Source organism: Tamandua tetradactyla, chromosome 5 (assembly GCF_023851605.1).
Source record: "Tamandua tetradactyla isolate mTamTet1 chromosome 5, mTamTet1.pri, whole genome shotgun sequence".
NCBI lineage: Eukaryota > Metazoa > Chordata > Mammalia > Pilosa > Myrmecophagidae > Tamandua > Tamandua tetradactyla.
In genome coordinates, this window is record NC_135331.1 from 33,771,115 (window position 1) to 33,794,857 (window position 23,743).

Here is a 23,743-nt window from a genome sequence, read left to right on the forward strand (position 1 = left end):
CACCCTTCGCCTGTGCCTATCCCTGGGAAGGAAGGTGTGAACAGCCAGAGGAGGGACAGGGTGGCTTGGGGTGGGACCTGCACTCAAGGCCAGGGCTGGGCAATCCTAGGAGCAGAGTGACCCTCTTGGTGGTTACCTGCCATGGGGTGCAAACGAGCTGAATATAGTTTCACCAAGTCTGAGGGTAACGCCATCAGACCCATTTTAGGGGAAGCCACCCATCACCCAGCCTAGAAGCTTCTCTGAGGTCTGTGGCTGCCCAGCTTATTTTACCTGAGGCAAGGGCTTCTTGCTACTGGACACCAGGCCTCAGGGTTGGCCTGAGCTGCTCTGCTCACCTCCCTAGCCCCATACCCTGGCTTCTGAGGGTGGGGCCCCAACCTGCACAAGCCAGCCTCATACCTGCTTTGCAGGTGGGAGTGAAGGCCACTGAGATGAGGGACGGGACCCTGACTCTGCCTTGCTGACCCTTATCTGAGCACACACCAAGACCAGGTAGGGTGGGGAACCAAGTGGGGGCCTTTATTGGCCAGGACACATCTACCTGCTGGCAGCCCAGCCCTCTCCATGCCCCACCCACCACCTGGCACACTGGGGTGGGGCTGAGAGTTTAGGGAGCAGAACTGAGGCAGGGAGCCCCCGATCTTCCAGCCAGAAGTCAGGCAGCCTGACCTTCAGGTCAGGAACCCAGCACCAGAAACAAGGACAGGAGGGAAGGGTACAAATGGGCTCCCCGAGGTTAGGCTGAGGCAAGGGGCATGGCAAGATAAGCTGCCCCCTACCATCCCCGCATGTTCTAGGGACCAACCAGGCTGAGTCCAAGCTACCAACTCCCTAAGTGCCTCCAGGCCTGGATGTCCCAGCAGCTGACATGAACCAAGCAGTCTCGTCCCCAGCAACTCTTACAGAGAAAAACTGAGGTCCAGAGCCCCAGATGAGTTGCCCAGCCTCCCTCAGGTCCCAGGCCCTCCTGGGCCTCATATGCAGCACACGATACAGATGCCAGGACAGACTGGCGTACCCCAAAAGCCTAGATGACAGAAAGGATCCTGAAAACAATAAATATGGACGGGCAGTCTTAGGAGGGGCTTGGCCAGCCATGGTAAGAAAGGGAGGCCCAGCCCCAGGCCACACTGCCCTCAGCCCCTCTCATTCCGGCTCCTGGGGGTCATGATCCGGTAGTTGGCTGTGTGTCCTCCCCTCTTGCCCCGCAGGAGTCTGGGGGTGCCTGTGCCGGCAGCACCTGCCCCAGACCCCAGCTCTGGTTCTGCCGGAGGGAAAGAGAGAGTCTGAGTTAGTGGGGTGCTCCCTTTCCCTGGGTCTTCACAGGGGGTAGTGCGACCAGCCAGCCACCCCCTGCCAGGTGTGTCCCCCTGGGCCTGGAGCATGAAGGGGGCTGCCCACTGGGTTTTCAGCCCCCAACCTGAGGAGTACACTCAGGGCCTATATTTGATTCCTTTACGGGTGTGTGGGTTTAACTGAACCCAACGTGCTTATGAAATTAGCACACAGCAAATGCTACAAAAAAGTACAGTTCATTTTTTTCTCTTCCTTGCTCTGGGGTGCACCCATTTCATAGCTGGGTATACTGAGGCTGGGGAACAGACTCACTTGCCGCTCTCCTTGGGTTAGGTGGCCTGTGGGGAGGGGAAGGGCTCGGGCAGGCCAGGCTCTGCCGCTGATCTACCGTGTACCCTTGGGCGAGTCCAACCCTTGCAGGGCTCAGCTGTCCAAAACAGTGGACAGTCAGACTCTGAGGTCCCATTCAGCTCCAACAATCATTGACGTTGGTCCCAACGGGGTGAGACAGGCCCCAGCTTGGAAATAATCTGGCCACCAAAAGTGAGACTGGATAACTGGCATTCTTGCCAACCGGAAAACTACTCATCCTTCAAAACCTGGAACCAGAGCCACCTCCCCCAGGAAGTCTTCCATAATTACCACCCTGATAAAATGGTAGGCCAGGAGGCTGGGCTATTTCTCCAGGGGGAAAGGGATGTTCAGGGAGGAATGCCCCAGGATGCCTCGCAAGTCATGTTGACAGGACAGACTCTTGGGTTCTGGTGAGCTCCAGCTTCCCATCGAGAGCACTGCCAGGTGAGTGGGCATGTGCCCATCTGTAACTGCCCCACACCCTGTCTCTTGTGTTCCATCCTCCTGACCCCTCTGGGCTGGGACTTGGGACCCCTGGGATCTGGGGGCAAGGGATGAGAGGGGCCCAGGGCACAGGCTCCAAAGTCAAAGTCAGTTATGGCTAAGTCCTGCCTTGCCATTTCCCGGTTGTGTGACCTTGGGCAGATCACAGAACCTCTGAAACTCAGTTTCCTCATCTGGAACGTGGGGAAAGTATTCCTGTGGTCACACCCTTGAGGTGAGGTGTTTACCGTGAGCAGGAGTGAAAAGTTCAGGTAACACCATAAAAGTTGGAATACTATGGGTATAGGTGGGTGTGGCCAGGTCTCCTGCAGGTCTGGCCAGTGTGAGGTAGTCACGAGCTGCTGACCTGGCACCATCAAATTCCAGGCCTTCAGTTTCCCCAGTGCCTCGCTCGGGGTCTGGCCCAGCAGAAAGGTCCGGCAACCTTTGCTGATGGAGTCCAAGGCGTTGGCACTTTCAAGGGCAGACCTAGGGCTACTGTCCCTGTGACCATGAGGGAGTCACATGAACACTCTGAGCCTCTGTTTCTTCATCTGTAAAATGGGCATCGCATCACCCACCTAGCAAGCTCAGTAAAGACCCGAAAGGATCAAGGTAAATCCCAACCCGGGCAACTCTTGGCAATTATCACCCTTATCAATTTTAACCTAAACATGACCCCTTCTGGATTGTTAGTTAGCACCTTCTGTGTACCCTGGGCCAGTGGAGAGGGTCCTATCTCCTTCTCCACTCACCCCACTCCCCTCTTCCTGCACCTTCCCTTCCAGGCCCACAGCCCAAGCTGGCTTGTGGGGCCCCCTCTCCTGGGTTCATGGCCAATAAGAATGAGAATAGGCCTTCCAGGGAGCCCAGTGCACCCTCCCTGGGCTGCTGGAGACACAGCCGGCTAAACGCACGGGCAGATCAAGGCCCAGAGGAGCCAGAATGTATCTCTCCAGCTTCTGCCCCAATCCTCCTGAGGACAGGAGGTGCGGAGGGAACACCTAAGAAGGTGTCGAGAGCCTGGGTTTGGGTCCTTTGCTCTCCCTCTGTACAAGGGGAGGAGATCAGAGAGATGGTCGCTGATGTTTCTAGAAGCCATGTGGTGTGGCAAGGAGAGCTCAGGAGGCAGACCACACACTCTTTCAAACCTCCAGACCTGTGTCCGCACTGGACTCTGCTAGGAGTGTTTTTCCCACCTTCCCTACCTGGTCTTCCATGACCCAACTTAAGTGTCACCTCTTCCAAGAAGGTATGGTGTTTGGTACCCCATGGGTCCTCCTCACTGGACTCTAAGCGTTCCCACCACTCAACAGGCAGCCACCCAAGGCAGGGATTCACCTTCTCTCTGGTGTCCCAGAACGTACCTGGACCTGACACTTGGTAAACGCAACCCAGTTTGTTGAATGGAGGAGGCTTGGCTCTAATCCTGGCCCTCTGTCCTATTTGGGGCCTCAGTTTCCCCATCTGTGAAACAGGTGTGAAGTTGGGCATAATGTCTGTGGCCCCTGTGCACTGATGCCTAGGACTGGGCTGTGATATGGGGCTGCTGGAGAAGGTGTGAAGACGGGAGCTCAGTCCTGAAGGCAGCCCTGATGCTGGGAGGGGGCACTCTTGAGGCAGGCCACGGACTTCGGTTTAGGACAGGGAGCCCTTCAGAGCTCCACCGCGACCTGCCACTCCCCATTGCCCAGGAGCCAGGCACAATGCTGCCTTGTGTCTAACCTCTTCATGTCTCCGCAACCTTCCTTTGAAGACCTTCCAATCTGGGCCTTGCTAGATTTTCTAGCCTCAGCACTCACCTCTCAGCAACCTCATAGAAGTGCTAGGTGCTCTCTTGCCTCTTGGCCTTTGCCCATGCTGTCTCTTCCTTTGCTAACTGTGACTAATGCCTTCTCACACCTCCTCCAGGGAGTCCTCCCTGAGCTGCCTTCCCATCCACACTAGCCCTATTTCAGCCAGGGGCAGGCACACTTCTATGCTTCCACAGCTGCCTGTGCTAACCTCACCAAAGTGTTTCTCACCCTGGGTTTTAACCGCAGTTCAGGGCTCTCTCCCCTGCGTACCCTAAGTTCGGGGAGGGCAGGGCTATTTGCCTTGTCTGTTGGCACCTGTGCCAGCAAGGGCACTGGCACGGAGCAGGCGCTCATTCACTCCAGAACTGGTCACTTAGCGCCTTGTGCCAGGCACCGTCTCTGCTGGCTGTATGGAAGGACTGAAGGATGAGCGTCCGCTGGCCTGGGTCTAACAGCAGGAAGCACGTTCTGTGTCCCCAGGCCCTTCCCAGGGTTCTCAGGGAAGGGGCTGCCCCTGCCTGCCCGCCCTGCCATTACCTGGCCAGATGATGGCTTCCAGCAGGCTGACCCGTCTGGCCAGGAGCTCCAGCTGAGCCTGCTGCTGCAGGAAGCTCTGTAAGCTAGGAGCCTGATGGGAGATCGAGAAGAGCAGACGGTGCGAGTCCGGCCTCCGAGGGCTAGGCCGGGGAGCCGAGGGGAGGGGCCCAGCAGGAGCCAGTCGGCTTCCTGGGTGCAGGGCTCTGTCCAGACCTCAGTCTCCCCTCCTATGGTGGGGGCAGGGCTTGCCTGGCTTCTCAAGGAACCAGACAGGTGGGGAATTGCCAGGGGACTGCCTGGGGTAAGGGTGGGTCTCTCTTGGCCTCTAAAGGGAACCGAGGGCAGGTTAGGAGGACAGAAAGGGTAACTGTGAATGGGAGACCTGATGCGCAGAGGGCCTGCTTTGCGGGAGCCTCTGGGGGTTATGGATGGGGGGGTCTATTACCCAGAATCCCCTGGGGCCTGGGCCTGGCTCTGTTACCTACAATCCCCTGAACTTCTAAAGTCTATTACCCACAATCCCTTGCACTTCTAAAGTCTAGCTCAACCACCCTCGTCCTGTAGGCCTGGAGACTAGATCTGAAGCCTGCCTGAAGTCTGGCTCCATTACCCATAATCCTCCTGAGGGCCTGGGTTCCGATATATTACCCACAAGCCCTTGCACTGCTGGAGTCTGGCTGTTACCCACAATCCCCTGCCGGCTTGGGGTTTGGCTCCAGGGCCCGTAGTTTCTCCCAAACTCAGAATCGGTCACCCTGTAGTTCCCTTGCAGGCCTGGAAACCACATCACCCACAATGCTCAGAGGCTCAAGTCTGAGCCTGGGGTAGGTGGGGGGAACCCCTGTTTGTAGGGTCCCCCTTCAGCTGTCAGTCACTGTGGACGGGAGTGTCTTGGCTGCGCCTTAGGCCTCCTGAGTCCTCCTGGCTCTTGCCTGGAGCAGGTACCTTCTCCAGCCTCAGGACTGGGCCCAGGCCAGCTCCACCCCAGGAGGGCTTTGGGGAAGGCTGGCAGGCGGGAGTTGGGCTGTCCGTCTGTCTGTCTCTACTCACCATAGAGCCCAATCATTGTTTCCAAGATTAAAACCCTCTCAGCTAAAATCTTCAAAGCCTCGCGTAGTTGGTGCAACCCCTCCCCCTGTGGAGGAAAGAGACAGATGCAGCCGTGAAGGGGGTGGGGAGGGGCCCTGCAAAGCCTGTCGGTGGCCCATGCCCCATCCCGGACATGCACCTGCAGCTTCGCACCACGTGCCACAGCTCAGGGCCCACGGACAGCCGGGACAAGGCCAGGAGAGACAGGCAGAAGCAGTTCCCACAGGACCCCTCAGCAATCCCGTGGGATCCCAGCTGGCTGCTCCTTCCCCGTGCTGCCACGCATCCTGCCAGAGGCTGCCATGGAACCCAACACAGGTTGCCCGGTCCTCTGATCTCAGCTTCCCTGCCACCAGCTATACTCACATCACCTGCACGATTCCGGCCACATCCCTGGGGCCACATGTATTCTTGTTTACTTAATATTCTTTAAATTGACTCACTTTGGGCCTTAGATACTAGTTAGCCACGCCCTCATTAACTAGTTCCTGATATCATTTCTATTCGTGTCAAATGAATACGCCACAAGCAAAATTAGAAAGAGTTGGAACAGCGTCCCCCCCCTTGGGAAATCTATGCTTAAAATGCTCAGGCCCAGGCACCGCCTCCCAGCCCCTCTCACTTTGGGCTCCACTATGCCAGGTTCATATTCTGTCACATTCTAGAGCCGCGTTCTTAGCCCAGCCCCTATCCCATGCGCCACAGGTCAGTGTCTCTGCATGTTTAACTCCCAGGCCTGGGGATGTGGCTTCTACTCCATGGTCCCCAGTGCTGATGCCAGAGCTGACGCCAGAGATGTCGGCAGCTTGTCTCCACCTGCACCTCCTCCCAGTCTGTCTGTCCTTTCCTTTCCCGGGGCAGTGTCCATGATCTTGCCAACATCCAACACTCCCTCACTCCTTCCTCTTTCCTAGTCCAGGCTAAAGATATTTCTGGAATGTAGAGCTCTTAATTCCCACAGAGCACCAGGATGACAAACAGAACTATTCCTGCCCTGACAGCACCTGGGAGTCTTCCCTTAGTGTCCTTTATGTAGGACAAAGTAAGTGAAGGGAATAATAAGGAGCTTATGTATACAACTCCAATCCAACTCTTTACAGCATTGGTCCCCCACAAAAACACTGAAACATCTGACACGCTTCCTGGCACACCTGTTATGAGTGAGCCATGGCCTCCCTGCGACCTAATGTCCAACTATCCTGCCCAACTCACGTGGATGCAGTTACCCTCAGGCTGCTGTGACCAGGGGATCACAGCTCACCACGGGCTGCACACCAAAGTAATCCCTCTCTCAGTATTACAGAAGCAGGGTCTGAAAGTGGATGACCCTCTTATGCAAGCTTCAGTTAGACATTGCTACCTATCGTAACTTGCCAAACCCCAACCAAAACCATTCCAGCCAATCCTGAAGAACACCTAGGGCAGTATATAAGATTCCACAAAGGTTCCATGCCCTAAGGTAACTTTCCAGAAACCTACAACCTCCAGATAGGTCCCTGGACCACCTAAGTCCTGAAACCTAGAGGGCCCAGCCTCTCCAGAACGTCAGCTAGTTCCATCTCCCTATTCCATATTACTGACAACCCCTTCCAACATGAAAAAGTCAGAATGGCCATAGCCCAAATACCCCTAAAGAGTGGGACAGAAAGATCAAAGGTGATGAAAGGGTTATACAGAAAAGGTAGGGTTTGAAAAACGAGTTGCTGAATCCTTATATTAATATCTCTTTTAGTCTCTAGTATCTTAGAGCAGCTATAAGTAAAAACCTAAAATTGTGGAATTGTAACCTATACCAAACTCTGAAATCTGTTCTACAACTAATTGTTGTGCTGTGATTTGAAATTTATTGTTTTTTTGTATATGTGTTGTTTTTCACAAAAAAGAAAAAAAAAAGCCGATTGTGATAATAAAAAAATATTATTCCTTCTAACTTCCAATGTTCTGGAGCAACTAGAAAGAAAAATCTGAGATGACAGACTGGTAGCCCATTGCAAACTCTGAGCTCTGTCCTGTAACTACTTGTTGAAGAGTGCTTTGAAAACTGTTGCTTTCTTCTTTCTTTGCTTTGTATATATGTTATATTATACAATAAAAAAAGTTTTTTAAAAAAGTGAATGACCTTCAACACTAAACTAAGTCACTCCTGCAATGGATAATGGGACAAGCTGACATCAGGAGCCTCCTGCCGAGATGCAGTAAGATGGTAACTGGTATTTAACCTGAATCTTATCAGGAAGAAGCGAGTGCACTAAAGGACAAGGGCCAAGAAAAGGAAGACAAGGGCAGGGGGCAAGTTCTAGATTAAAAGAGACTAGAGACTTGACAACCAAACTTAATGCACGAACCTTGCTTAGATCTCTGCTTAAAAAAAAAAAAAGCTATAAGAAGCATTTTAGGGTCAACTGGGGCAATTTAAGTGCAAGTTATATGTTAACTGGCATTATTTGATTGCTTTAGTTTTCACTTTCTTAGATGTGACAGTGGTGTTGTGGCTATGTGGGAAAATGTCCATATTCTTTTTTTTTTTTTTCCTTTTTTTTTTTACATGGGCAGGCACCAGGTATTGAACTGGGGTCCTCTGGCATGGCAGGCAAGCATTCTTGCCTGCTGAGCCACCGTGGCCCACCCTGTCCATATTCTTTTGAGATGCATGCTGACGTGTTAGGGGAGACGTGGCATGAGGCCTGCAGCTTATTGCAGGAAGAAAGGCCTATATATACATAAATAGAAAAAGCAAAGGCAGCAACATATAAACAGTTGGTGGTTCTGGAGGAAGGAAAGAAGGATACTCATCGTACCAACATTTCTGTAAATTTGAAATTTTTCAAAATAAAAATCTAGGGTAAAAATGTGGGAAAAACTCCATTGTCTGGAGGCCTGCCCCCCCCCTCCCCATGGGTGGCTGGCTGTTCGCACTGCTGGCATCCTATCCCTGCCCAGTCTGGCCTCCAGATCTGAGCATCCAGGGCCCACAGGACACCCACACTGGGCCATATACCATGGAAACCTCCTGTTTTAGATGAATAAAACTCAGGGTATTTGCATCTCCTGGCTTCCTTTTATGATTGTGCCAGCACCCGGGAGTCTTCCTGGATTTCTCATTCCCTCGCACACACAAACCTGCACCCAATGCCTCTTAGCTCCACTGACATCTGTGAGCCCTCACTGCACCCCTAGATTAAGCCCTAGCAATCTCACCAGGAGGAGCATGGCAGCTTCCTACCTCATCCCTCTCCTTCAACTTCTCCCATTCTGCCCTTCCACATGGCTATCTGAAGGCTCTTTCCCAAACAGAAATCTGATTATGTCACTTCCCTGCTTCAAGGGCTCCCCGTTGCCCATAGAACAAAGTTCAAGTTCCTTAATGTGGCTTCCTAAATCCTGAAATCCTCTTTGGCCTCTATCTGCCGCATTCTTGCCATTCCCAGTATTTTCAACTCATTAAATACTCCAGGCTGATTCTCGCCTCAGGACCTTTGCATGTGCTGTTCCTCTCTGCCAGAGCACCTTTTGCCTGTTCATGCACCTTGCAGGCCTCAGCCCCGGTCTCCTGGAGGAGGATGCTGGAGTGTTCCCCTTCACTGCTGAGCCCCCTCTGTCCTGTGGCTGCTGGTTGCAGACCCGTTTTCTCCCCACCCTACTGTGACCACCCTGAAGATGGGAACTGTCTCGGTCGCATCCCTGTCCCCCTTGCCCAGCCCCAAACAGGTATCCGGTACCACCCAGATGACTACCCATCTCCCATGGGCAATGAAAAGCCTAGGCACCAGTCCCAGTTTGCCAATGATTTGCTCTGCAGACTTGGGCCTCAGTTTCCCTGTCTGAATGAGGGATGTGAGCTTCCCTGTAACTGCTCAGTGCAGTCACTCCCTGGCAGTGGCTGAAGTGTGCCGCCATGACCACCAGGTGTCACTGCCGAGCTGCCGCTGGTCCAACCAGCAGCATACCAGACCCCTAGGCCCACACTGCACCCCACCCCTGCCTGAAGCCAGCAGAGCTGGTCCCTCCAATCCTGGAAAGCCTCATGCAGCCCTCCGTCCAGCAGACCCTCTCCCAAGCAGGCAGCAGGCAGGGACAGAAGCACAGGAGGTGGCAAGCAGAGGAGACCGGCAGAGCTCTTGCTACCTCTCAGGGTGCCTCCCTGCAGGTGATCCTGGGTTCCAGGCCTGTTCTGCCCCTAGTGGGTTAAGGAGCCTGAGCAAGCAGCCTTCTACCCAGCTGGGAATAATCCCCATACAAGAATGGTGCTGACAGCCTAATTCTGCCTGTCCTTGCCTTCTCCACCACCCCTGGGCTGGGTGGAAAACACATTCCTCTGGGAGAGGCCAGTAAAGGGGTTAGAGAAATCAGAGGGCTGGGCTCACGTGGGTCTGCCTGACCCCCAGTTGGGCTCATGCCCACATGGGCAGTGGTCTTATCTCACGAGGCTCTGGAACCACAGGGAAGAGGTGGGGTAGGAGGGAAAGGGAGCAGCGAGGGGCTGGGAGAGGCTTACCAGAGAGGTAGCAGAGCTCCAGGAGTCAAAGGGAGTCACAGGGGAGGGAGAGCTCATGCAGAGGTTGGGGGAGGGGGGTGGTGTCCCACGGCTGAATCCATCACTGACCCCACAATCAGGAGCAGAGAGGGCAGGGCGGGTGCTGGGTGCTTCCCACGTCCTCACTAACTAGTGCCTGCCAGGCAGTAGGGTGTCCCAGTCAGACTGCAGGGTAGGATCGAGGGGAAGCAAGAGTCCACCCTTCAACAGAGCTTCCCAGTTGTCTCTCTTATACGGGTGTCTGTCCTCCACACTCTTTCCAAATGTCTCCTGTCAGCGATGCTTTCCAGTTCCTTGCATCATGGGGTTTTGGGGCATGGTGGTCCCTTCTGTTATGTGTCTCTTGGGTGGACAGAGGTTTGGGGGACCCAAAATTCATTGACTACAGTTATCTCCAAAGAGTGTGATAGTTTCTAGGGTTCTACATTAATCATGGGACTTTCGGGTGTGTGGTTTCTAGGTCCTCCTTCCCATTTATCCCAAGTTGCTGGTATATGTGACATTTTCTAGGCCTCCTTTCCCATTCTTCATGGGCTCCTTTGTATATGGCGGTGTCTAGATCCCCCTCATTACATTTCCCATGGTTTTCCTGTGCTTGTGGTGGTTTCTAGATCTCCCTTCCCATGATGCATGGATTTCCTATGTGAAATGAAGGAGTTTAGGTCTCCTGTCCCTTTACCACAGAGCTCCTATGTACCTCACAGTTTCTAGGCCCCCCTTTCTCATGCTTCATGGTTTTCCTAAGGCCCCTGCCCCATTCTTCTGCGTGGGTGGTGTTTCCATGCTTTCCTTCCTTCTGCGGACAGGGGGGTAGAAGCCAAAGTCTTTGCTGGGAGGGAGCTTTAGAGGCAGGGGGTGCAGTCTGGCCTGGGTCGGCCCAAACCATCCAGGAGAAACAGACAGAGTCACCATGGCCTAAAGAGGCCACAGAGGGAAGGCAGAGACAGGGACAAAGACAGAGACAAAGAGGGTCTGCTGATGCGGCTGGCCCTGCCCAATTGGGAAGGGCAGGATGGGGTAGGGGGCTGGAGTGAGCCCTCCCTGGGGACCAGGTGGGAATGGGGTACACCCACTCCCAGGGCCCACGGATGAGAGAACAGTATCTAGAGCACCCAGGGTGGGACAGGGGAGGGGGAAGCCAATGCTGGACTGGAGCTTACCCAGTGACTCTTCTCGCCAGGGTCTCCTTTGGGGCCAGGTTCTCCCTGCAAGGAGAGACAGAGATAGAAGCAATGAGGGAGGGAGGAAGGAAGAGAGGGAGAAGCAGAGAGAGAGAGAAAGAGGGACAAGGAGAGACATATCAGACAGAGACAGAATTTATATTAGACTAACTGAATAAAATGCAAACCATAGACTTCTGGGTCAAGATGGCGGCTTAACAATGTGCGCATTTTAGTTCGTCCTCCAGAACAATTACTAAATAACCAGAAACAGTACAGAACAGCTCCCGGAGCCATGATAGTGATCAGACACACGGCGTACCCCAGTCTGGACCAGCCGGACCAGTTGCGAGCACCCCCCAGAACCGTGAGTTCCCAAAGCTGTTGAGGCCAGCGCCCCTCCCCCACAAGGCGCTTCCCAGAGCGAAAAGGAAAGGACTTTACCAGCAGCAGGGACTGGGCACAATCAAACACCAACTGTGGAACTAATTAACAAATTCTGACTACTAAAAATAGGCCCCCAGCTTAGGTGAACCTGATCAAAGCAGAGGTTGCTCATTTTTGCCCCAGCGCCAAGGGGGGAGTACTGACAGAAAAAGGGGGGGGTGGGAAAAAGAAGGAAACAGAGGTTTCTGTGGCTGTGTATCTACAAAGGCTTGACTGCCTCTGGATACAGCGGTAGGACTTCTCAGGCTGCAACTGCCCCAGGCATAGGCAGAAGTGAGCTCTTTTAGGGGCTTATCTGGAGCTTGCGTCTTCCCCAGGGGAGGAGTGAAGCCCCACCCAGGTGGAATCCCTCCATCAAGGAATTCAGACACCAGGGTTTGGTAATTTGAAGTAATTAAAACCAGCCTACAACCTTTCCTCTGTCTCCACCACGCCCCCAGCAGGGAGAGTCTGCCAAAGTTAAAGGTATCGCATCATCGTACACTGGTGGGACCTGCAGTCAGACAAGGGCCACATACTCGGCAGGATAAGAAAAACAGAGTCCAGAGACTTCACAGGAAAGTCTTTCAACTTGCTGGGTCTCACCCTCAGGGAAAACCGACGCAGGTGACTCTTTCCTCCTGGTAGGAGGCCAGTTTGGTCTGGGAAAATCTGGCTGCGGTCTATAATATCTAAGCAGACCCTCCTAAGTGTGTGTGGGGGAAAAGCACCACACAAGCAGGGCAAGAAACAAGAAAACAAGAGCTGAAAAATTCTCCTCTGTTAAACAAAACTTAAGCTAAAGGTCCAGATAAAGCTGAACGGAATGTCAAAGAACAGATAGACAATTAATTCATCCAGCAAGAAAACCCTAGATAAAAGAAGTGAAAGCAATCTCCAGAATAAACTAATTAAGATAATTAAATGCCTAGACACCAGCAAAAAATAACAAATCACACTAGGAAAATTGAAGATATGGCCCAGTCAAAGGAACAAACCAACAATTCAAATGACATACAGGAGCTGAAACAATTAATTCAGAATGCACGAACAGGCATGGAAAACCTCATCAAAAACCAAATCAATGAATTGAGGGAGGATATAAAGAAGGCAAGGAATGAACAAAAAGAAGAAACTGAAAGTCTGAAAAAACAAATCACAGAACTTATGGGAATGAAAGACACAGTAGAAGAGATGAAAAAAACAATGGAAACCTACAATGGTAGATTTCGAGAGACAGAACATAGGATTTCTAAACTGGAGGACGGAACATCTGAAATCTGACAAAAAACAGAAACTATAGGAAAAAAATGGAAAAATATGAGCAGGGACTCAGGGAATTGAAAGATAATATGAAGCGCACGAATATACGTGTTGTGGGTGTCCCAGAAGGAGAAGAGAAGGGAAAAGGAGGAGAAAAACTAATGGAGGAAATCATCACTGAAAATTTCCCAACTCTTATGAAAGACTTAAAATTACAGATCCAAGAAGTGCAGCATACCCCAAGAGAATAGATCCAAATAGACATACTCCAAGACATTTAATAATCAGAATGTCAGAGGTCAAAGAGAAAGAGAGGATCTTGAAAGCAGCAAGAGAAAAGCAATCCATCACATACAAGCGAAGCCCAATAAGACTATGTGCAGATCTCTCAGCAGAAACCATGGAGGCAAGAAGACAGTGGGATAATATATTTAAATTATTAAAAGAGAAAAACTGCCAACCAAGAATTCTATATCCAGCAAAATTGTCCTTCAAAAATGAGGGAGAAATTAAAACATTTTCAGACAAAAAATCACTGAGAGAATTTGTGACCAAGAGACCAGCTCTGCAAGAAATACTAAAGGGAACACTAGAGACAGATACGAAGACAGAAGAGAGTGGTGTGGAGAAGAGTGTAGAAAGGAAGACTATGCGTAAAGGTAAAAAGAAGGAAAATTAGATATGACATATAAAATTCAGAAGACAAAATAATAGAAGAAAGTACTACTCATGCAGTAATAACACAATGTTAATGGATTAAACTCTCCAATCAAAAGACGTAGTCTGGCAGAATGGATTGAAAAACAGGACCCATCTATATGCTGTCTCTACTCAAAGGACACGAGGCCAAGGACACAAATGGACATTTACACACCAATGTTTATAGCAGCATTATTTACAATACACCAAGAGATGGAAACAGCCAAAATGTCCATCAACAGACAGTTGGCTAAACAAACTGTGACATTTACATAAGATGGACTATTATGCAGCTGTAAGAAAGAATAAAGTTATGAAGTATGTAACAACATGAATGGACCTTAAGGACGTTATGCTGAGTGTGATTAGCCAGAAACAAAAGGGCAAATACTGTATGGGCTCACTGATATGAACTGACATTAGTGAATAAACTTGGAGTATTTCCTTGGCAACAGAGACCATCAGGAGATAGAAATAGGGTAAGATATTGGGTAATTGGAGCTGAAGGGATACAGATTGTGCAACAGGACTGAATATAAAAACTCAGAATGGACATCACAATATTACCTAACTGTAATACAATTATGTTAAAACACTGAATGAAGCTGCATATGAGAATGATAGAGGGAGGAGGGCTGGGGCATAAATGAAATCGCAAAGAAAGATAGACGATAAAGACTGAGATGGTGTAATCTAGGAATGCCTAGAGTGTATAATGATAGTGACTAAATGTACAAATTTAAAAAAATGTTTTTGCGTGAGGAAGAACAAAAGAATGTCATTACTGCAGTGTGCTGAAAATAGATGGTACTTAATATTTTAAAATTTCAACTAATGTGTGAGACTAAAGCAAAAAATGTTTATTTGGTACAAATCTATACTTTGACTAGTGCATCTCCTAATATAACTTATGTAGATAGTTGATTGAACACCTTAAGTACATGGAACTTTGTATAGGACATGAGATTTTGTTGGTTTGTCCAGGTGATGCCCTGATGAATCCCAGAGTGATTTGATCAGTGAGTGGAAAAGTATTCGCAAAGTCCCCTTCGGGGAATGGTGAGAACAGGGTAAAACTCAACTTCCCCAAGGTGAATTCTTGATATTCTCACAAGCAGTGTGGACAACCAAAGCTATAGGCTGAGCCCCCAGTCTTGGGGTTTGTTCATATGAAACTTAACCCCACAGGGGATAGGTCAAGTCTACTTAAAATTAAGCCTAAGAGTCACCCCCAAGAGAACCTCTTTTGTGGCTCAGATGTGGCCTCTCTCTCCAGCCAACACAGCAAGCAGACTCACCACCCTCCCCCTGTCTAGGTGGGACATGACTACCAGAGGGGTGGATCTTCCTGGCAGCGTGGGACAGAAATCCCAGAATGAGCTGAGATTCAGCATCAAGGGATTGAGAAAACCTTCTCCACCAAAAGGGGGAAGAGTGAAATGAGACAAAGTGTCGATGGCTGAGAGATTCCAAACAGAGTCGAGAGGTTATCCTGGAGGTTATTCTTACACATTAAGTAGATATCACCTTGTTATCCAAAATGTAATGGAGAGGCTGGAGTGAACTGCCTGAAAATGTAGAGCTGTGTTCCAATAGCCATGTTTCTTGATGATGATTGTCTGATGATATAGCTTTCACAATGTGACTGTGTGATTGTGAAAACCTTGTGTCTGATGCTCCTTTTATCTACCTTGTCAACAGATGAGAGGAACATATGGAATAAAAATAAATAATAGGGAGAACAAATGTTAAAATAGATTTAGTTTGAAATGCTAGTGATCAATGAAAGGGATCAGTAAGGGGTATGGCCTGTAAAATTTTTTTTTCTGTTTGTTATATTTTTCTGTTGTCTTTTTATTTCTTTTTCTGAATGATGCTAATGTTCTGGGAAATGATCATGATGATGAATATGCAACTATGTGATGATACTGTGAATTGCTGAGTGTATGTGTTGGGAATGTTAGTTCTTGTAATTTTTTTTAATTAATAAAACATTTTAAAAAATAAAAAAATAATAAATAATAGGGGGAACAAAGGTTAAAAAAATTTAGTTTGAAATGCTAGTGATAAATGAAAGCAAGGGGTAAGGGGTATGGTATGTATAAATTTTTTTTTTCTGTTTTCGTTTTATTTCTTTTTCTGTTGTCTTTATATTTCTTTTTCTAAATCGATGCATATACAACTATGTGATGATATTAAGAATTACTGATTATATATGTAGAATGGAATGATATGTTAATGTTTTTGTTTGTTGTTAATTTTTTTAAATTAATAAATTAAAATTTTTTTTTTTAAATAGCAAACCATAACTGTTTGAAGGCAATGGAAAGTGATAAAGAGCAGCCAGAAACTGGAGATTCCGTCTTTAAAGAGGGGTAAAATTTTTTTTTTTTGGCTTCCCTGCCAGAGGGTACACCTCAGCCAATGCAGCCTGGTAAACAGAGCTCAAGCACAGAGCTTCAGTCTTATTGGCCTGAGGCATCAGAGGTCAGAGGTGAAGCTACCAGAGAAGCAATGGATTGAGGGGGGGAAATGCTGGAAAGCAGGGAGCTACAAGGCAGGGAGCAAAATCTGCATAATATTGCCCTCTATTCTTTGGATGATCCTTGAGTGCTGCCCATATACAGGGCAAGACTCCAAGGAACCAGGAGGGAACAATAGCTGACGGTTGGAAGAACTGAGAGTAGATTTCAGCAGTTGCCCATTGCAGGGAAGAAGGAGTTTCCGGTTTAAGTCCTACAAAGTCAAAGAGGCTTATTAATAACGAAGCCTTCTCAATAAAACTCACTCCAGAAAGATCGTGCTTTAGGATAAAGATGATGTCCCAGGAATAAGGGCAAAACCCACTTGGACTTTCTCTGATAAAGTAAAACTGAGCCTACAAATGACAAGGCAATCATCAGTAATTTAATGGATAGAACAAGACTCAAAGCTCCTCAGAGGGAGACGACAGAATCCAGAGTCTCTTGATAAATTATCTACATTGTTTAGTATACATTAAAAAAAAATTACTAGATCTAATTACGAGGCCAATGTGACCCACAATCAAGAGAAAAATTAGTCAATAGAAAAAGATCCACAGCTAACTCAGATGTTGGAATTAGCAGACAAGGAATTTAAAATAGCTATAATAAATATATTTAAAAACCTATTGGATGGCTGAGAGATTCCAAACAGAGTCGAGAGGTTATCCTGGAGGTTATTCTTACACATTAAGTAGATATCACCTTGTTATTCAAGATGTAATGGAGACGCTGGAGGGAACTGCCCAAAAATGTAGAGCTGTGTTCCAGTAGCCATGTTTCTTGATGATGACTGTATAATGATATAGCTTTCACAATGTGACTGTCTGATTTTGAAAACTTGTGTCTGATGCTCCTTTTATCTACCTTGTCAACAGACGAGTAGAACATATGGAATAAAGTAAATAATAGCGGGAACAAATGTTAAAATAAATTTAGTTTGAAATGCTAGTGATCAATGAAAGGGAGGGGTAAGGGGTATGGTATGTATATATTTTTTATATTTTTCTGTTTTCGTTTTATTTTTTTTTCTGTTGTCTTTTTGTTTCTTTTTCTGAATTGATGCAAATGTTCTAAGAAATTATCATGATGATGAATATGCTACTATGTGATGATTTTGTGAATTACTGATTACATATGTAGAACGGAATGATCATATGTTAAGAATGCTTGTGCTTCTTTCTTATCATATGTTTTTAAAAATTTTTTAAATTAAAAAAAAACCTATTGGAATTTATTTAATTAGTGATGAGAAGGGGAATTTTAGCAGATATGGGAAAATTGTAAAAAAAAAAAAAAAGAATCAGAAAATCTGACAATTACAATAATGACGTTAAATAAAATCCATGAAATGAGATAAATAGATTAGACACAACAAAAGAAAGACTCAAAGAACTTGAAGATAGGTCATTAGTGCTCAAACTGAAGCACAGGAGAAAATATAAAAAAAATAACAGGCTTCAATGACTTGTGGGAATGTGTCAAGTTTAAGTGGAGTCCGAGAAGATAGAGCAAGAACAGGAAAAAATATTTGAAGAAATATTAGCCAATGATTTCCAAAACTTGATTTAAAAGCAAAATAGAATGAGCAACCAAAACAAAGACAAAAACTCAGCAATTTTATAGATCCAGGAATCTCAGCAAACCCAAAGCTGGAAAAATACACTTAAGGCATAACCAACCTGCTGAAAACCAAGGATAAAGAAAAAAATGTTAAAAGGAAGGGGGAAAAGCACAGATTATACACAAGGAAACAACAAGAATGATATACAACATTTCACCAGAAACTATACAAACCAGAAGACCATGGAATAATACTTTAAAGTACAAAAGGGGTAGAATATAATTCTTTAATTCTATATTCAGTAAAAACATCATTCAAAATTTAAGGTAAAATAAAGATATTTTCAACAAACAAAAGCTCAAAAATTTCATCGCTAATAGACCCACAGTATGAGAAAGGCTAAAGGAATTTCTTTAGACTGAAGGGAAGTAATAGCGGATGAAATGGCAAATACATCAGTAAATATTAAAGACTGTTTTTCATTTTTCCAACTTCTTTAAAAGTCAACTGACTGTTCAAAGCAAAAATAATAATAGCAATGTATTATGAGTTTTACAGCAAATGTAGAAATAAAATAAATGACAGCAATAGCAGAAAGGTCAAAAGGGTTGAAAATAGAATTATACAGTATTAATATTCCTATTTATACATTAAGTGGTATAATATTAGTTCAATTAAATTGTAATAAGTTAAGGAAGCACATTATAATCCCCAGAGCAACCAAGTAAAACCAAAACAGAGAGTATAGGTAAATGGTCTTTAGTGGAGTTAAAATGGAATTACAAAAAGTACTCAATGAATCCAAAATAAGGTAGGAAAAGAAGGGAAAAAGAGGAACAAAGAATACAAACAGTAAGAAGGTTGACTTTAGCTGAACCATATCAATAACTACACATATTAAATGTAAAGGAACTAAAGAGACAGTTTAAAAAATCAAGACCCAAGTGTACTAAACCTACTTAAAATTAGGCCTGAGTCACCCCCAGAGAACCTCTTTTGTTGCTCAGATGTGGACTCTCTAAGCCAATATGGCAAGTGAACTCATTGCCCTCCCCCTCTATGTGGACGTGACTCCCAGGGGTGTAAATCTCCCTGGCAATGTGGGACAGAAATCCTGGGATGAGCAGGGACCTGGCATCAAGGGATTGAGAAAACCTTCTTGATCAAAAGGGGGAAGAGAGAAATGAGAAAAAATAAAGTGTCAGTGGATGAGAGATTTCAAACAGAGTCCAAAGATTATCCTGGAGGTTATTCTTACACGCTATATAGATATCCCTTTTAGTTTATGGTGGCTAGAGGGAAGTACCTGAAACTGTAGAGCTGTGTTCCAGTAGCCTTGTTTCTTTTTTTAAAAATTAGTTTATTTATTAATTAAAAAATTTTAGACAAACAAAAACAGTAACACATGACCATTCCATTCTACATATATAATCAGTAATTCACAATATCATTACATAGTTGCATATTCATCATTTCTTAGAACATTTACATCAATTCAGAAAAAGAAATAAAAAGACAACAGAAAAAGAAATAAAACGAAAACAGAAAAAAAAAGATTATACATACCATGCCCTTATCCCTCCCTTTCATTGATCCCTAGCATTTCAAACTAAATTTATTTTAACATTTGTTCCTCCTATTATTTATTTTTAGTCCATATGTTCTACTCGTCTGTTGACAAGGTAGGTAACAGAAGCATCAGACACAAGGTTTTCACAATCACACAGTCACATTGTGATAGCTATTTCATTATTCAATCATCCTCAAGAAACATGGCTTGAGGATGTTTTCAGGCAATTCCCTCCAGCCTTTCCATTACATCTTGAATAACAAGGTGATATCTACTTAATGAGCAAGAATAACTTGCAGGATAACCTCTCGACTCTGTTTGGAATCTCTCAGCCATTGACACTTCGTCTCATTTCACTCTTCCCCCTTTTGGTCATTTCAATCTTCTTCCTTTTGGTCGAGAAGGTTTTCTCAACCCCTTGATGCTGAGTCTCAGCTCATTCTAGGGTTTTTCTCAATCCCTTGATGCTGAGTCTCAGCTCATTCTAGGATTTCTGTCTCACGTTGCCAGGAAGGTCCATGTCCCTGGGAGTCATGTCCCACGTAGACAGGGGCAGGGTGGTGAGTGTGCTTTTTGTGTTGGCTGGAGACAGAGGCCACATCTGAGCAACAAAAGAGGCTCTCTTGGGGGTGACTGTTAGGCCTAAGTTTTAAGTAGGCTTGACCTATTCTTTGTGGGGTTATGTTTCATATGAGCAAACCCCAAGACTGGGGGCTCAGCCTATAGCTTTGGTTGTCCACACTGCTTGTGAGAATATCAAGAATTCAACTTGGGGAAGTTGAATTTCTCCCTGTTCTCACCATTCCCTGAAGGGGACTTTGCAAATACATTTCCACTCACCAATCGAATCACTCTGGGATTCATCGGGGCATCACTCTGGACAAACCAACAAAATCTCATGTCCTACCTGAGATTCCAAGTACTTATGGTGTTCAATCAAGCTATCTACATAAGTTATATTAGGAAATGCACTAGTCAAAATATAAATTTTATATCAAATAAACGTTTTTTGCTTTAGTCTCACACATAAGGTGAAATTTTAAAATATTAATTACCACTATTTACAACACCCTGCAGTAATGACATTCCTTTGTTCTTCCTCATGCAAAATAGTAGCCTTGTTTCTTGGAGATGATTGTATGTATAATAATATAGCTTTTACAATGTGACTGTGTGATTGTGAAACCTTGTATCTGATGCTCCTTTTATCTAGGATATGGACAGATAAGTAAAAAATATGGATAAAAAATAAACCAATAATGGGGGGACAAAGGTTAAAATAAACTGGGTAGATTGAAATACTAGTGGTCAATGAGAGGGAGGGGCAAGGGATATAGTTTGTATGAGATTTTTCTTCTTTCTTTTTCTGGAGTGATGCAAATGTTCTAAAAAATTATCATGGTGATGAATACACAACTATGTGATGATATTGTGAGCCACTGATTGCATACTATGTATGGGATGTTTGTATGTTAAGATTTATCAATAAAAAAGGTAGGCACAGGGAATCGAACCTGGGTCTCCGGCATGACAGGTGAGAATTCTGCCACTGAGCCACCATCGTAACACCCAGATTTATCAATAAAAATATTTATTAAAGACCCACGTATATGTAGTTTACAAGAGAGGCACTTTATCAAGACACAGACAGCTTGAATGCAGGAGGATAGAAAATGATATACTATATAAACACTAAGCATAAGACAGCTGGTGTAGCTATTTTAATATCAAACAAGGTAGAATTCAAGACAAGAAGTAAAAGATAAAAATATCCATTTCATAAAGATAAAAGGACCAGGAAGACATTAAAATCCTAAATGTGTAGGCAACCAATAACAGGGCTTCAAAATATACAAAGCAAAAATGGACCAAATTGAGGGAAGAAATACACGAACCTACAATCACAATTGGAGAGGTGGAGTGTGAAAAAGTGAGAAATGAGACAGAGACATGGTGGGAAGGAGAGAGAAAGGGAAATAGATTCAGGGGCCCAGAGAATAGAGCAAGGTCCCAAGAGACTGTCAGGACCCAAGACAGGGAATGACAGAGGGAGATGGAGAATATTTTGAATGTGGAGCTCCAGGAATGGCCCAGGAGGGTCTGGACCAGGCAGGGAGGGTCAGAGGCTCCAGGAGATGGAGAGCAGGAGTCTGGGCCTGTGGGCTATTGAGGGGGTGGGCTGTAGGGCAGGTGGCATCACTCACCGGCTGCCCAGCAGAGCCTTGGGGGCCGGGTTCCCCACGTAGTCCCTGTGTGGGAGGGAGGAGAAGAATCAGCTCTAGGGGGGGTCCTACCTGGGGCCCCCAGGATCCCCCAGAACTCCCACCTGAGGCTCCCCAGGTACTCACTCGCTCTCCCTTCTCTCCGGGGCGGCCGGAGATTCCTTCAGAGCCAGTGGGGCCTTGGGGTCCCTGAGCAACAAGACAGGACCTCAGACTTCTGCTGGGGCAGGGTGGGAGTGGGCAGGGGGTTGGGGTGGGGGTACAGGGGTCAGAAGGGAGCTGGCCTGGGCTTCTGGACTCTTCATCACATGCCCAGTGACTGGCACACAGTGGGCAGTTCATTTTAGCTCTGGCCCTGGAATCAGACAGTCCCCAGCTTGATCTGGAAGCTCCCATGAGCTGGCCACAGCCTTAGGGCAAGAACCTTTCTTGACCTCAGGCGATAACCATACTTGCCTCTTAGTACATGGACTGAATGGGGAGAGTTATAGAAAGTAGATTGCTTATTAAGTGCTTAATAAATGCTTGTTGAATGAATGAATGAAAGGATGGATGGATGGGTGGATGGATGGATGGGCAGATGGACGGGTGGAGAATTACTCACCATGTGTCCAGGACTCCCAGGAGAACCCATGGGGCCAGGAGGCCCAGGGGGACCTGGAATAAAAAAGATGTCTTGAGGATTAAGACAGAGTACAGTGCCAGGAAATCCATTAGCTTTCTCCTGTAGCCACAGTCATGGTATCTCTGCTATCTCCCAGCATCCCACCCTCTCCCACCTACCACTTACCCCAGGCCTGGACTCGACTTACCCATGGGCCCTGGAGGGCCTGGGGGTCCTGTGGGTCCCTGGGGCCAGTGGCTGCTGGTCTCAGTGAAGGTATTGGACAGTAATGGGTCCCCTGGGGGAGGATAAGATGATGAGTGAGCAAGGCAGGGTGGAGCTGGATGAGTAGGGCGGGAGGTCTTCACTGGCCCTGTGGGGTGGCCAGTGGTGTGGCTGGGGCCACTGGGCACCTGCTCCAAGGATGGGGGGTGGGGAGCATTGGCTAAGCAGGACCAGGAGGCCTTATGAGTGTGACAGCCACAGCCTGTAGGCAGGGAGACCAGGGTTGCAACCCAAAACCCAACACAGCCCAGCTGGTGACATCTGGTACAGTTCTCCAGCTTACTGAGCCACTCTTGGCAGGTGTCCAGTGGAAATGACAATAAAGCTCCCATTTATTGGACACCTACTGTGCACAGGTGCCATAGGGCTCTGGGAGGCCAACGCAGCCACTGTCCCCACTGTACAGATGAGGAAACCGAGGCTTGGAGAGGGAGAATGATCTGCCGGTTACACACCAAAGACGCAACGAGGATGTGCTTTGGCGCCAGGCAGGCGGAGTACGCACGGGGCAGGATGGGCTGCCAAGGAGGGGGGCGGCCACGCTGGACGGTGGGGTCGGGTCTCCCTGAGCACAGGGCCAGGCTGTGACCTTGAGAGTCCAGAGCTTGCTTCCTGCCGCCGGGACATGAGTTTCCCGGTGCTCTCAGGACTGGATCCTGGCCAGCTCCAAGGCCCGATGCCAAGGGCTTCCAACCATGGGCTCTGGAGGCCACCTGGGTTTAAAGCCTGGCTCCTCCCCATGTCCGGGCGGCAGCCTCCCCTTTCTGGCCCTCACTTTTCTCCTGTGACCAGCTGAGCCGGGGCCTACGAAAGGGGTTAGTTCCATCACGGGGGATTATTTTGGCTTCTCCCACACCATCTGGGCCTGTCTTGACCGTGCGGGACTCACCGTGCTCAGAGATCTGGACGTGGGGCGGCCCCATGGGGCTTGGGGGACCGGGGGGGCCGGGAGGCCCTGGCGGGCCAGGAGGCCCCCTCTCTCCAGGGGTGCCCACAGCTCCGGACTTACCAGGGCTCCCTGGGGGGCCCTGAGGACCTGCAATGGAAGCATGGTTGGTGGGTGTGCAGCAGGCAGGGGGCCCTGCGGTGGCCACCCATAGGACAAGGCAGCCTGGAGCCACAGGTGAGGGAGGGGCTCCATTTCCCACAGGTGTGAGCAGGTCCCAGCTGTGCCCCCACGAGCCAGGTGGGCCCCTGCTTTCCCTATTAGGGGAGAGACACAGCCCTTCCCAGGGTCTCTATGAGGATGACACCTGGCACGCAGTCGATGCTTAATCAATATTGATGTGCAGAGTGTTTGTCTCACTCTTCCTTCCAGGCTTTCACATCAGCAGTT

General features: G+C 47.7%; 1 protein-coding gene across 6 annotated transcripts in view; it reads right to left on the bottom strand.

The window, feature by feature from the left end:
- Positions 1–1,063: 1,063 nt before the first annotated feature.
- The window catches only part of EMID1 (EMI domain containing 1), a 45,548-nt gene continuing 22,868 nt past the window's right edge, over positions 1,064–23,743 (bottom strand). For 2 of the 6 annotated variants that reach the window (XM_077160643.1, XM_077160640.1), the window contains exons 9-16: positions 23,297–23,443; positions 22,331–22,420; positions 22,123–22,175; positions 21,645–21,707; positions 21,501–21,545; positions 11,253–11,297; positions 4,470–4,560; positions 1,064–1,267 (exon numbers count right to left, since the gene is read on the bottom strand). In XM_077160643.1, the coding sequence (XP_077016758.1) occupies positions 1,140–1,267; positions 4,470–4,560; positions 11,253–11,297; positions 21,501–21,545; positions 21,645–21,707; positions 22,123–22,175; positions 22,331–22,420; positions 23,297–23,443 (662 nt within the window). In that variant the 3' untranslated portion in view covers positions 1,064–1,139. Of the gene's footprint in view, positions 1,268–3,503; positions 3,604–4,469; positions 4,561–5,519; positions 5,605–11,252; positions 11,298–21,500; positions 21,546–21,644; positions 21,708–22,122; positions 22,176–22,330; positions 22,421–23,296; positions 23,444–23,743 lie in introns of all 6 variants that reach the window. The other 4 variants (XR_013175791.1, XR_013175792.1, XM_077160641.1 and 1 more) reach the window with 4 other exon arrangements.